This window comes from Canis lupus, chromosome 8 (genome assembly GCF_003254725.2).
Source record: "Canis lupus dingo isolate Sandy chromosome 8, ASM325472v2, whole genome shotgun sequence".
Lineage (NCBI taxonomy): Eukaryota > Metazoa > Chordata > Mammalia > Carnivora > Canidae > Canis > Canis lupus.
Window position 1 is genome coordinate 29,214,163 of NC_064250.1, and position 13,437 is coordinate 29,227,599.

Genomic DNA, 13,437 nt, shown 5'->3' on the forward strand with positions numbered 1-13,437 from the left:
TTTTCATCTTGGTATGAGAAAGCTGCTCACACTTTAAGCAGAGACTATGCCCCCATTACCTAATATAAAGCTTGGCCCTCCCTAAATGTTTGCTACTGCTACTCCTAATGTGGTCAAGTTCATGAACTACTTCTATCCCCAAAGAAGTCTCCTGCTATATACCTCTATAACCTATCAAAAATAGGGCTTGAGTATATAGAATTATTTTTATACAGGAATGTTTACACACAAATGTCCCATCTCACTCTAAAGCCTTTCTTTCATAGTCTGAGTTAAGGCATTTATTTATGCCTCAAACCCATGAGCTAAAATACTTAGTAGTGAGATATTCCAGAGGTCCATTAGGATCCTCAATGAAACAATTATTATAACTAGTACTTAGTAGGTGCCAAGAACTAAGGACTTTACATATACACAATCATTTAGTCCTCACGACAAACCTATAAAGTAAATATATTATTACCCCCATTTTACTTGTAAGGAAACCAAGTCACAGCAGTGTTACATAATTTGGTACAAGGTGACAAAGCTTATAGAGAGTGAAGCCAGTATTCAAACCCAGGCAGTCTGGCTTCAGGTAATATACTCAGAGAGTTTGGAACCATTCAACAAAACTTACAAAAGCAAAAAAATAAGAGGTTTCTGGTTAAATACTACATAAGCACAATGAAAAAAAATTAGACTACTTCAATCTACAATTCAAGTTTACATTTTAGGTTTACACAATATTTGAAGTATAACTTAAGATAGCATTTACTGAGCTCTTACTAAGCATTCTACTAATTACCAGGGATTCTGTTAATCGTTTTAATACCATACTTAGTTCTCATATTAACTCCAAGAAACGGGTAAGTAAACTAAGGTTAAGAGAGATTAAATAATCAAGTTAAATAAGATGCCACAGTCACATATAACTATAAGTAGCCATGTCTTAGACTAAGTTCTTAAACACTAACAAAGTTTACCTTTTAAAGGCATTTGCCTAAACCAGAATTTTTATTCATTGGACATACCTTCACACTAGCATAGTTTATCTATAATTCTGTATATATTGGAGCATAAAACCTATTGCTTCTAAAACATTCTTGTCATTTTTCTTATAGTATTACCAGTAGTGATGCAAGGTAGCGCAATAAAGTTAAAAAATTCATTCCTAATATGGTAAGAGAACATTACTATCTGGCTTCTTTATAAAAGAAACTTCCTCAATCTTTTATAAAATACCATTATTTCTCTAGCTCAGTAAAAAGGAAAAACTTACATACCACTGAAACAGTCTGGACTACAATCATCATCATTACTACATTGACTTCATATGTATTAAGTAATTTAATTCTTTAATAATATGATAAAGTTACTATTATTATCCTCATTTTACAGCTGAGCAATCAGAGGCACAGACAGTTAAGTCACCCAGCACAAGGTTGTATAGCTAGAATATGGTAAAGTCAGGACTGTCACACCAGTAGGCTACCCCCCACCCTAGTCTATGCTTCACAAGAGCATTCTATCACAGCAATAGAATGCCAATACTGTGCATAAAACTGTAACCTGATAACAGCAATCATTTGCTTTTTTCCAAGTTATTTTTAATTTCAAAAGTTATAAAATTCAAGAATTATACTAAGGAATATTAAGCTGGGAGGCACTTATCCAATAGACATCTTCATCTACCATCAATAATACTGGCACTTTATTAGATGCTTTATTCACAATTCTGAGTGTTCCATTAAGAAAAAGATGTCTAAATCATCATTACATGGATACTTTAAAATTATAATCAACCTTTAAAATATCTGATACAGTTTTTAGTTACAGCATAATATAAAAATAAGATAAATATCTGAGAAATGATTCACTATAAATTCTAAAGCAGATTTCATCTCTGAGCTGGAGGTTGTCAGTTTCCTAACCTTGAAAATTGTATACAGGTTGCCCAAGGAAACACGGAAGGTAGCTGCTGGTCCTTATACAACTAGATAGTAGATAATCGAGTCCAAAAACATGAATCATAATAAGAAAAAATCATGAATCATGAAGAAAATCCAAATGTTAACCTTACATTTTACTCATTCACTGCTTATCATCTTCTTTTATATATACTAATTCACTTAGAAGAATTATTGAAAAGCAGAAGATATAGTTTTCAAAACAGTTTACCAGGTCACTCTAGGAGAGTCACTACGAATAAATAGTATTCTTAGTGAAGTACACCAGGATTTGAATGATCCTCCTATCCACAACAAGCCTTCGGTAGATATATCATCTAGTTTAACGAGTTACCACATTTGAGGGGCACCTGGGTACCTCAGTGGTTGAGTGTCTACCTTTGGCTCAGGTCGTGATCCCAGGGTCCTGGGATCGAGTTCCTCATCAGGCTCTCTGCAGGGAGCCTGCTTCTCCCTCTGCCTATGTCTCTGCCTCTCTCTGTGTGTCTCTCTGAATAAATAAACAACATCTTTAAAAGAGAGGAAAGAAAAAAAAGAAAAGAATGATAAGCCATAGACTAGAAGGAAATACTGCAAAACACGTATCTGATAAAGGACTTATATCTAAAATATATAAAGAATACCTAAAACTCAGTAAGAAAGAAATACAATTAAAAAAAAAACAGGCAGAAGATATGAAGACATTTCAGTAAAATGATACACAGATGGCATACACACATGTGAAAAGCTCCCCATCATTAGTCATTAAGAAAATGTGAATTATAGGGCGCCTGGGCTCAGTTGGTCAAATGTCTGCCTTCGGCTCAGGTCAGGATCCCAGGCTCCCTGCTCAGTAGGGAGTTTGCTCCTCCCCTCTCCCTCTGACACTCCCACCCTCCCTTGTGTTCTTGCAAGCACTCTTTCTCAAATAAATAAATTTTTAAAAAAAAAATGTGAATTAAAGCCACAATGATACCCCTACATACTTATTAGACTGACTAAAATTAAAAATATAAACAAAAAGACCTGACAATACCAATGCTGGGGAAGGACCCAGAGCAACTGGAACTCTCAAACTTTTTTTTTTTTCAGTTCTGGTACAATACTGACAGGCATGCAAAATACCGTGGCCCTTGGAAAAGTTGACAGTTTTTTAATAAATTTTAAGCATATACTTAGGATTCTATCCAGGAATCCCACTCCTCAATAGTTACTCAAGAGAAATGAAAATATATGTTCGTGCAAATGTTCTGCAGCAGCCCTATAAATAATCTCTCCAAGCTGGAAACAATACAAATGCCCTTCAACTGGTGAATGGATAATCTTGGTACACATCCATACAATGACTACACAGCAATAGAAAAAACTACTTTTACACTCATGATACATAGATCTGAATGTATTACGCTAAAAAAATTTTTTTTAGTCAAATGTACTATGCTAAGTGAAAGAAACAGACTTAAAGCTACATGCTCTGTGGTTCCATTTATAGGACATTCTAGTAAAGGCAAACTAACAGTGTTTTTCAGGATCTGGGATTAAAGGGATGACTTATTACAAAGGAACACAAGGAAACTTCCCAGAATGATGGACATCTATATCTTAATTATAGTAGTTTAACATGATGATATAAATTTGTTAAAACTCAGTACACTATACCAAGAGAATGAATGTTAATGTATGTAAATTATGTCTCAGAAAGCTAGACATTAAGAAAAAACTAATAAAAAATGCAATTATGCAAATAACTTGTTACAAAGGAATTATAATGAATATGAATTTGTAAACACAAATCCAACTGTAGAACATCACAACTCAATTAAAAAATTATTGGGATGCCTGGGTGGCTCAACGTTTGAGTATCTGACTTCTGCTCAGGGAATGATCTCAGAGTTCCAGGATCAAGTCCTACACTGGGCTCCCTGCATGCAGCTTGCTTCTCCCTCTGCCTGTGTCTCTGCCTCTGTCTCTCATGAATAAATAAAATCTTTTAAAAAATTATTTAAAAATATTCCTTTAGAATATTCATTTAACTCCCACTGGGCATATGCATCATTTTGTAACACACCATGGCATTAGCATTAATATTTATTTCAGTAAAGTAATTATTTAAATAAAAACACTGCATACATTAACTTTTTCCTGAAACCACTTAGTTTCTAAATGGGCTCAACGTTTTCATGTGCCAAGAAACAATTTTGTATCATTCCTTTGTAATAACTGAATAAGACACATCACTCCTATAAAAGGAATTAATTTACTACTAATGCCTTCATGGTTATAAATTTTTCAAACCTCTGTAATACCATCATCCACCTATTGGTCCATTCAACTTCAGAAACCTCATGAAAACAGCAGTTAAACAGCTTTTGTTATATTAAAGAGGTAGGTGTGTGTTTGGAAGTGAGAGGAAGGGTGAAATGATAGCTATTTTTATTATTATTGGTAGTGAGAACACAAAACAGTCCCAAACTAAACTCCTTCTGAGTACAATTCTCTACTTTCAAAGCTGGAACCCATTAAATAGTTTAGATTATATTTTAACTCCTTTTAAAAGCAGTTCTTTTTTTCCCCCCAGTTCAGTATCACAATACCACTGAAAAAACTGCCACTCTCATGTGTATAGTACTAAAAGTTTATAAATGCATTTCACACATATTATCTCTTAATCCTCACCAAAACCTATGAGATAGTGTGTTAATTTTCTTTTTGTAAATGTCAAAACCCACTTAGAAGATTAGATTAGTTGTCGAAAGATTACACAAATGATTTAAGTGTCAGGGCCAGAACGCTGTTTTGTATTACTCTGTGTATACATTAGCAAGAACAATCTGAAGACAGAGAACATTATAGGAAAGCTTATACCTAACAATGTCTAAAAATATTAGCAATACTTGGTAGTCACTGCATATATACCCCTAACAATGTCTAAAAATATTACCAATACTTGGGAGCCACTGCATATATTAAAGGAGACTGAGTAAAGAATAGTTTAGTGACAACTAAATGTGGAATGGAATCCTGGATGGAAAAAAACAAAGGCCATTACTTGAACAAGTGGCAGGGATGCCTGGGTGGCTCAGTGGTTGGGCATCTGCCTTTGGCTCAGGGCATGATCCTGGAGTCTGGGGATGGAGTCCCACATTGGGCTTCCTACAGAAGCCTGCTTCTCTCTCTGCCTATGTCTCTGCCTCCTCTGTCTCTCATGAATAAATAAATAAAATTGTTTTTAAAAAACAATCAAGTGGCAAATACAAGTGAACATGGATGCATATTAGACAATACTACTGAATTAATGTTTAATTTCCTAAATTTCTTAAAAAAGATTTTATTTATTCATGAGAGACACAAAGAGAGAGAGGCAGAGACACAGGCAGAGGGAGAAGCAGGCTCCATGCACGGAGCCCAATGTGGGACTCGATCCCAGGACTCCTGGACCACGCCCTGAGCCAAAGGCAGCCGCTCAACTGCTGAGCCACCCAGGTGTCCCTGATTTCCTAAATTTGATAACTAATGTAATATGTAAGAGAAAGTCCTTGTTCTTAGGTAATACATATTTTAAATATTCAGGGATGAAAGGTTATGATGCCTGCAACTTACTGAAAGTGATTCAAAAGAATATGTGTACAGAGAAATCAAATGGCAAAAATGCTAACTGGTGACCTAAATAAAGATTATACAGTGCTCTGGGGTTTTTTTGTTTTTTTTTTTTAGATTTTATTTTTTATTTTAGGCAGAGAGCGAGAGAGATCACATGGGGGAGGGAGGCTCTCTGCTAAGTAAGCTGAGAGCCTGATGTGGGGCTTGATCCCAAGATCCTGAGATCATGAGCTGAGATGAAGGCAGCCACTTAGCTGACTGAGCCACCCTGTGTCCCACTCACAGTTACTTTTATTACTGAACTTATAAGACTGAAATTTCAAAAAATAGAGATGAAAATAAAAAAATAAAACATTAATTTTCTTTCAATTTTCTTTAATAGCTATTAGACATCTCTAAGGGGATCTTTTGTTAAATAACTGAATAAATAAAGATACATTCTCGCAGGTGCCTGGGTGGTTCAGTCAGTTAAACATCTGCCTTCAGCTCAGGTCATGGTGATACCAGGGTTCTGGTATTGAGTCCCAGGGACAGGCTCTGTGCTCAGCAGGGAGCCTGCTTCTCCCTCTCCCTCTGCCATTTCCCCTGCTGCGCTCTTTCAAATAAATAAATAAAATCTTAAAAAAAAAAAGAAAGATACTTTCTTTTTAGTGCCTGTATAAACAAGTTAACTCTAGTTGGAATCAAACAGTATTTGTTGATTTTTAAAAAATAGGGTACAAAACATGACAGCAAGCAATACATAATACATCTGAGGAATAGCTCATACTTTTTTGTGGTATGAGAATTTTAGTAAAATTTTTCTCCCATCCCATTCCAAAATATTTAAATATGTTTTTATAATCTTCATACATTTCAAAATAAGTACTGTGAATCTGCACCACATAGATATTTCCATTAATTCAACCATAAGTCCTCCAGGGGAAAAAAACAACAGGATTTCAATAGCATAGACACCATTTCACTAAATAAACATGCCTTCCCCAAGGAGCACTAAGCACAAGTAGGAGAAGGGAGCTGTCCAGTTACACATGGTTTTCTCCTTGTATTCATCTTGCCAAGCTTCATTCCTAGTGTTTAAAGTATTTTTTTGCAACAAATCTCCTAATGCAAGCCAACCTCTTCATCTGATGCTCAACTAAAGAAATTTATTTTTAAAGTTTCTGAAGGAAAAAAAAAAAAATAATAAAGTTTCTGAAGGAAAAATTAGCTATTTTTTGCACATCTGGGAGATGGAATAAATGTATAATATAATTCATGAACACTTTAAGGGAGTTTTAGGAGTTATTTTAACATCGATTTTTTTTGTTATATGTGCCAACTTCACAGCCTAACTCCGTCTGAACATGCAATTCCAACATAAATGTACTCTATTTCATTATTTATAGCAAGAACATAACACTTCAATGCAAAGAGGACTTCTTTATACAGGCTACAATTCAGAAACAGTCCTCAAACTTTCTAGGTCAACTCATCTTTTTTTTAGTTACTCCTGAGTCCCCCAAATTGTACTTTTTTCTCTGGATTATTATTTAACTTGATTTAACCCAACTTCTACATTCTTCCTACTCACAGAATTAGAGTGAAAAGAAACTCAGAAATCAGTCCATTATTCCTCCCTCCAAGCTCACAGAGTTGCCGGCTAGACACCGGTAAGTTCCATAGAAGAATAAATTCCTTATCCTCTAACTAATACGAATTTTTACAGAAAGGTAATATTAAATTGTACATAGAAGCTCAGAAAAGAAAAAAGAAAAAAAAAGTTCAGAAGACACTTATAAAGTGTTCTGAAAACGCAGTGAAACAAAGCACCTCTTCACTTCGAATCCTCCATACTAAGTTTTGACTACTAGTGAGTAGACAGTTTTAATATTTCTTGATCTCTAGAGGAACATAAGGAAAATCCCATAAAATTGGGGCTCTTCCTTACAATTTATTTTTTGTACAATTAGTTTATTTGCTGTCATCTCATTCTTTGTCCCTAATGTTTTATTAACTCTACTTTTAAATAAAAACAGACACAAAATAAACTATACAGATTTGAAAATTATTTTTTAAAAAACTACAATAAATTTTTCAAGTTCTATTTCAAACTGTCAACCTGGATTTTTAAAAAATAGAGGGCAGAAAACAATTTTTCATTTCAGAATGAGGTATAAACATAGAAGGGACCAATCTTGCGATTGTCTGTCTAGTATCATCCTAAATTAAGTCAAAGATGCAAAACATTTTCTGTGACATCAGGATATAATTCCCTAAAGCCCACTTCTTCATAGCATACACTCTTTATGTTTCTTTTAAAAGGTTACTGCATAATGACATATGAGGTTTACACTAAAATTTAAAGGAGGCCTTTCAGATCTTTGAATCAAAGTCATGAATCAAAGAATCATGATTTAATGACCTTAACTGAAGTGCAAAAGCTCTTTATAAAATACTAACTAAATAATGATGCTGACACATACTAAGGAAGCATTTATTTACTTTTTTAGCTTGCTCAATTAAGTGACTAAGTCTGGGCTGAATGCAATAAGGCTGACCTGCAGGGGTCAAACCCAGGAGTTGTGTTACAATCTTTTTTCCTTAATCACAGACTTCTTTGATAATCTAATAAATGCTAAAAAGCCTCTTCTCAGAAAATTCCCTACATGGACAGAGATACAAAATTTTGTTTTTTTATTTTTCAAGTATTTTTTTATTTAAATAATCTCTACACCCAATGTGGGACTTGAACTCATGACCGTGAGATGAAGAGTCACACACACTTCTGACTCAGCCAGCCAGGTGCCCCACTTACAAAATTTTAATACAACCTTGAAGGGAGGTGTCATTACACAATCTATTAATCCCAGGGAAACAATTATCATTGATTACATAGAAAGAAAGAGTTAAAACTTAATGCTCTTGGTATTCATACAGATTCTGATCAGAACAAGGGGACCAGACAGGCATCTGGAGTCAAAGGTTGGTGAAAGCTGTGATAACCTTCTGTTCCACCGTACCAAAACTATTCAAAGGCCACAGCAGCCAGGTTCTGCCAACTGTCCATCCCTGCTCTGTGATCCCAAGACACAAGGCCCTGTGCCATCTCTACCTCTAATCATCTAGATTCTGCAAGCTGCTTTGATCTACTGCAGTTGCTGACAAGTAACTACCCAGTCCACCCTTTAATACCTTTGGTGACACAACTCAGCGTTTCAAAAGACAAGCCATTGCAGTTTTAGGCAATGCCGAAAAATTATGAAGTTCCTTTCTAATCTGACTAAAGGGGTTTGTAAACTTTAAATGCTGCCCTACTGAATTTCTTCTCTTTTCACTTACCAATAGGTAACAAAATAGCTTATCATTCAGTATTTGATACTAATCCTAAAACCAGAAGCAAAAAATCATAGTTCTACTTGCACCAAACAGATAAGTCAGAATAATGATGAAAAGCACTTTCTACTTGCAAATCAAAATGGAAGATCAGTACTGGTTCAGTTCGAGAAAAATGCAAGGTTTCCACCTACACAGCATCTCCTACTTTTCAGGGCTTCTTTTCACTGCATAAAAAATTTTAAATGTATCAACATTAAAAGATTCAGAGTACAGTCACCAACATTAAAAGATTCAGAGTACAGTCACTTAAATTAACATCAGTTCTGTCTGCAAATAGTATTCTCTATATTTCTATTTATACCTGTGATTCTGTAATAAACAGTTCTAATCAATACAATATAAATATAGAAGTCATTACTTATTTATCAGATAAAGCCTGGCTTTCAAGAACTTTAAGTTGTCTCAGTCACCTTCAATGGCTCCTTTTTCACACTAAGAAATATCTCATATTGAAACCAATGTATCAGTAAGGTCCAGTTATCATATATATAAGCAACCTCTGATGCAAATGCTTGTTTCCTTCGAAAAGAAAGGAAATATTAAAAATTATACTTTCTATTTTCTTCCTTAAATAATCCCACGCTAATGCTGGAAAAAAAAAAAAGATTCACAGATATTACGAAAAGTGATTTATACAGTCAAATCAGATAAGAACAACGTTAACCAACAGTTAATTGGATTACCAATATAGTAAAATCTCATTTACAAAGGACTACCCGAGGGGGGCTTGCTTTCCTGGGCCAAGTCTCAGAAAGCCAAACAATGCACAGCCCTAAGAAGAGTCTATCTTGTAAGGAGCTTCTTTTTGGTCCTTCAATAATTACACCACCTATAGAGATACAAAGATGATCCACCTAAATGAATTCTACACTATTCTGCAAATACCATTATAGGGCACCAGTTCCATAAATTTATATGGTAGGTTTGCAACAATCTCTTGGTAAAGAAATACATTTCCTGATAAATAAGCACTTCTCTAATTTTCCAGAGTGGCTTGAAGAATGAAAGCCGTGTTTTAAAAAGGCAATAAATAAATAAATAGATAGATAGATAAATAAATAAATAAATGGCAGTGCCACACTTCACCTTACCACAACTGCATGACCTGCAAAAGGCATGTTAAGCTCATGAAGACAGACCTCTGAGCCTTTCTCTTGTGATAAACTCATATTTAGAATTATTTTAGTTGATTCTTAAATTTGAAAATTTCATGCATCACGAGCAAAATATTGTACTACAGAATTTTCTTACAGTCCCTATTGTTGGATACCCTATTATTTAAATGGATTCAGTTTTAAATCAATGCAATATATACTTGTACCCAAGCAAATACTATGAATCTCGAATTAGTTTAATTATGCCTGTTTTTTTAGCATAAAATTATTTCATGAGCTTAATATACAATTGAACACTCGAAATAGCTTTTTTAAAGCACAGACTTCAGATAGTCCAAACACTGCCCCACCCCTGGTAAGAGTGGTTGACTGGAACATTTTAATACACTCCATCACGTATAGTACGGCTATAGAACCTTCATTATTGGCGCAAGAAGTTGCACATTTTCCAGTACAGTTTATTCTTTAAAAAAAATGTTTGCATCATCCTCAATACCAGATGTCACCAACACTCAGGTGCGCTGAAGATACGTGATAACCACAAGCCCTGTAATATCCCCCCTCTCAACATAAATGCGCACTTTTGTCATTTCTTCTAACGTGAAGTCGCTGAATGTAAAATAATAATAATAATAATAATAATAATAATAATAATAATAATAAGGCGTTCTCGCCAGTAACCACACAGTTAGGTCTATTAATTGGGAGGCAGGAATCACCACATTAAGAAAATTTCAAACAGTAACAACGCAAAACACAACACAAAGGTGAAAGGTCTTTTTTGCTTAATTATTGAAAGATCTTACCATTTTCAAAAGTGTCTGCGGGATGCCGAGCAAGAGTTCCAAAACCCACCCCTCCCCCAGCCGTAAGCCGCTCCCCCCTCCCCCCTCCCCCCGCCCCCCGCCCCCGGCCGCCGCCTCAGCCTGGAGGTCTTTATCTAGACCCGGCTGCGACGCTACTCACCAAGTTTCTCCACCAGCTTGAGCATCACCCCTCCAATGTGCACCTCCCCGGTCACCCTGAGGGTGACATCGCGGTTCAGGTCTGTCACATGAACGCTCAGTTCCCACGTCCCGTCCGCGTAGCAGCCATCTGGCATCCTTATCCCGTCCAGAGCCATGGCTCCTTCCTGCGAGCACGGAGGAAATGGCTCTCGTCAGCGTCACTCCCCCAAAGGCAGGCGAATCCCACCGAATTCGCGGAGTCCGCGGCGGAGCGGGAGGAGGTGGAGGACCCGAGGGTTTCCGCACGAACTCGGGAGGGCGGCGAGGCGAGGCGAGGCGAGGCGAGGCGAGGCGAGGCGAGGCGGGGAGGGCCTGCGGGCGGGACTGCGGGCGGGACTGCGGGCGGACTCCGCGCCCTTCCCGGCCGGCGCCCCGCGCTCCCGCCCCGCGGCGGCCCTCGCCGGCCCTCGCCGCCCGGCCCTCGCCGCCCCAGCCCAGCGGCCCTCGCCTAGCGGCCCGCGGCGGGCTTCACCTGCCGGCCTGCGCTCCGCACCGCGGCCCGCCGAGACGCCGCCCGGGGGCCCCACATTCCACCTCGCCGCCCTCGCTCCCCCTCAGGTCCCGGCCCGGTCCCGGCCCCTCACCGCGCGCTCCTCGCGCTCCCGGCCGGGGGCTCGCGCAGCAACAAGCACGGCGGCGGCGGCGGCGGCGGCGGCTCGCGGGGCGGCGGCGCGCGGTCCCCCCGTCGGCCGGCAAAGCGCTGCCTCCCGGCGGGAGCGACTAATGGAGTCCCGTCGTCGCGGCCCCTCGCCCGTCTGCCGGCGCTCCACCCCTCCCTCCCCGCCTCCTCCGTCCGAGTCCGGCCGCGGCTGGGCGCGCCTGCTCCCTCCTCCCCCGCCCCCCGAGCCGCCCGGAGCGGTCGGGCCGCCTCACCCGAGTCCCTCACGGTCCCCCGCGGCCGCGCTGCGGGCAGGGGGGGGCAGGGGGGCCTCGCGCACTCCCGAGCTGGGGGCGGGGCGGGCGGGGCGGCGCGCTCCGAGGTGCCGGGCGCGGCGAGGGGGAGGCGAGGGGCGCCCGCGGCGCAGCAATCTCAGCCCCGCCGAGCCGCTGCCCTTTTATGGAAATGAAGGACCGGGCGTAGGGATTGAATCCAACATCCGGGCTCTCGGCCGCGGGACCTGAGGAGGGGGAGCGAGGCGAGCGGGGGCGGCCTCCCGCGCGGGGAGGGGGGCGCGGCGCGGCGCGGCGGGGCGGGGCGGGGCTGCGGCTTTGCGGGAGCGCGTGGCGGTGGGCGTCCGTCCTTCCAGCGGGAGAAGGGGCTTGTCCGTGAGAAACGGTCACAGGAAATTCCCAGGGCAAGGTCGCTTTCAGGGAACCAAGTCCCCCCGCCCGCCCCCCCCCCCCACGCCTGGAGCGAGTCCCGAAGACTCGGGGCGGGAGTAGGTGCGGCGCTCCGGGACCTGGAGAGGAGGGTCTGGGACGTGGAAACTGGAGAAAGTGAGTGCCCAGGCCAGCTCCACGAACATCCCACAAAAGAATGAGAAAACCCAGAGGGAGGTGGACCGCAAAAATCGCCTCGTAAGCAATGTCCGGCACAACCAGCAACTCCTACCGGACTCCCAAGAGTTCGCTTGCGCTTTTAACCCGTTCGGAGGCTCCAAGCAGAAGCGGGTCAGATACGCCCCCCGACGCTCCGTGTTTGCGGGGCGCAGCACAGCCAGTTTGACTCAGAAACGTTCTCCGGCCGCTCCAGCTCTTTGCATTTGTGTATTTTTGTATGCAACTTAGAACTAACAGTCGACTGGGGCTTGTAGGTGGCTAAGCATCCTCTACCCCACCCTCAGCCACACCTTGAAAGAATTTTAATAGCTCTGGGATGGTGCCAGCAGGTAGGGAGAACCACAGGGCTCTACCTGTTGAGACCGACCAGGGATAGAAAATGGTCCTCCCGCTTCCCACTTTACTTCCACTTCCCCCGTTTACTGTCGCACTCGATTCAGAAAGGGCCCCCCAGAGAACCCGCCTCGCAGACGGGCGGGCAGACGCAGGGCTCAAAAAACTTAGGTCCGCAAGACAGCTAATCCCAGGTCCCGCGAAAGCCCCGGGTTTTAAAGTCTCCGTGTTCTTGAGCTGTGCCAATTACTCTGAAAAGGAACTTACGAGGCAAATAACCCTCCGTTCCTCAACGCAGTTGGGAAACGAGGTTAGAGGCCTCGAGAAAGGGATGGGACCCATAAAGGAGCGAAAGGAAAGCAGCGAAATTCAGATGCCAGAGGTTTGGCACCAAAAATAGGGAAAACCACTACCGTACTTGGAGCTAGTCATCATGGAGAAACTGATGCCTCGGATCTGGCGTCTGTCCGCTCTCCAATTATTTCTACTCATGGAGGTTTCAGAGGGTTCTCTTGGAAGTGGTATGAATGTCCCAGAGAGGAGGGAATATTTGTGTAAATTATGGTGTTGAAAATA

The 13,437-nt window shown here is 40.9% G+C and overlaps 1 protein-coding gene across 8 annotated transcripts in view; it reads right to left on the minus strand.

Moving 5' to 3' along the window:
* Window positions 1-12,444, minus strand: part of FERMT2 (FERM domain containing kindlin 2) — an 80,504-nt gene extending 68,060 nt beyond the window's left edge. For 3 of the 8 annotated variants that reach the window (XM_049113174.1, XM_025443628.2, XM_049113173.1), the window contains exons 1-2: window positions 12,429-12,444; window positions 10,988-11,153 (exon numbers count right to left, since the gene is read on the minus strand). In XM_049113174.1, coding sequence (XP_048969131.1) covers window positions 10,988-11,144 — 157 coding nt within the window. In that variant the 5' untranslated portion in view covers window positions 11,145-11,153; window positions 12,429-12,444. Of the gene's footprint in view, window positions 1-10,987; window positions 11,154-11,612; window positions 11,776-11,901; window positions 12,043-12,428 lie in introns of those variants that run through there. The other 5 variants (XM_025443634.3, XM_025443631.3, XM_049113175.1 and 2 more) reach the window with 3 other exon arrangements.
* Window positions 12,445-13,437: the final 993 nt, after the last annotated feature.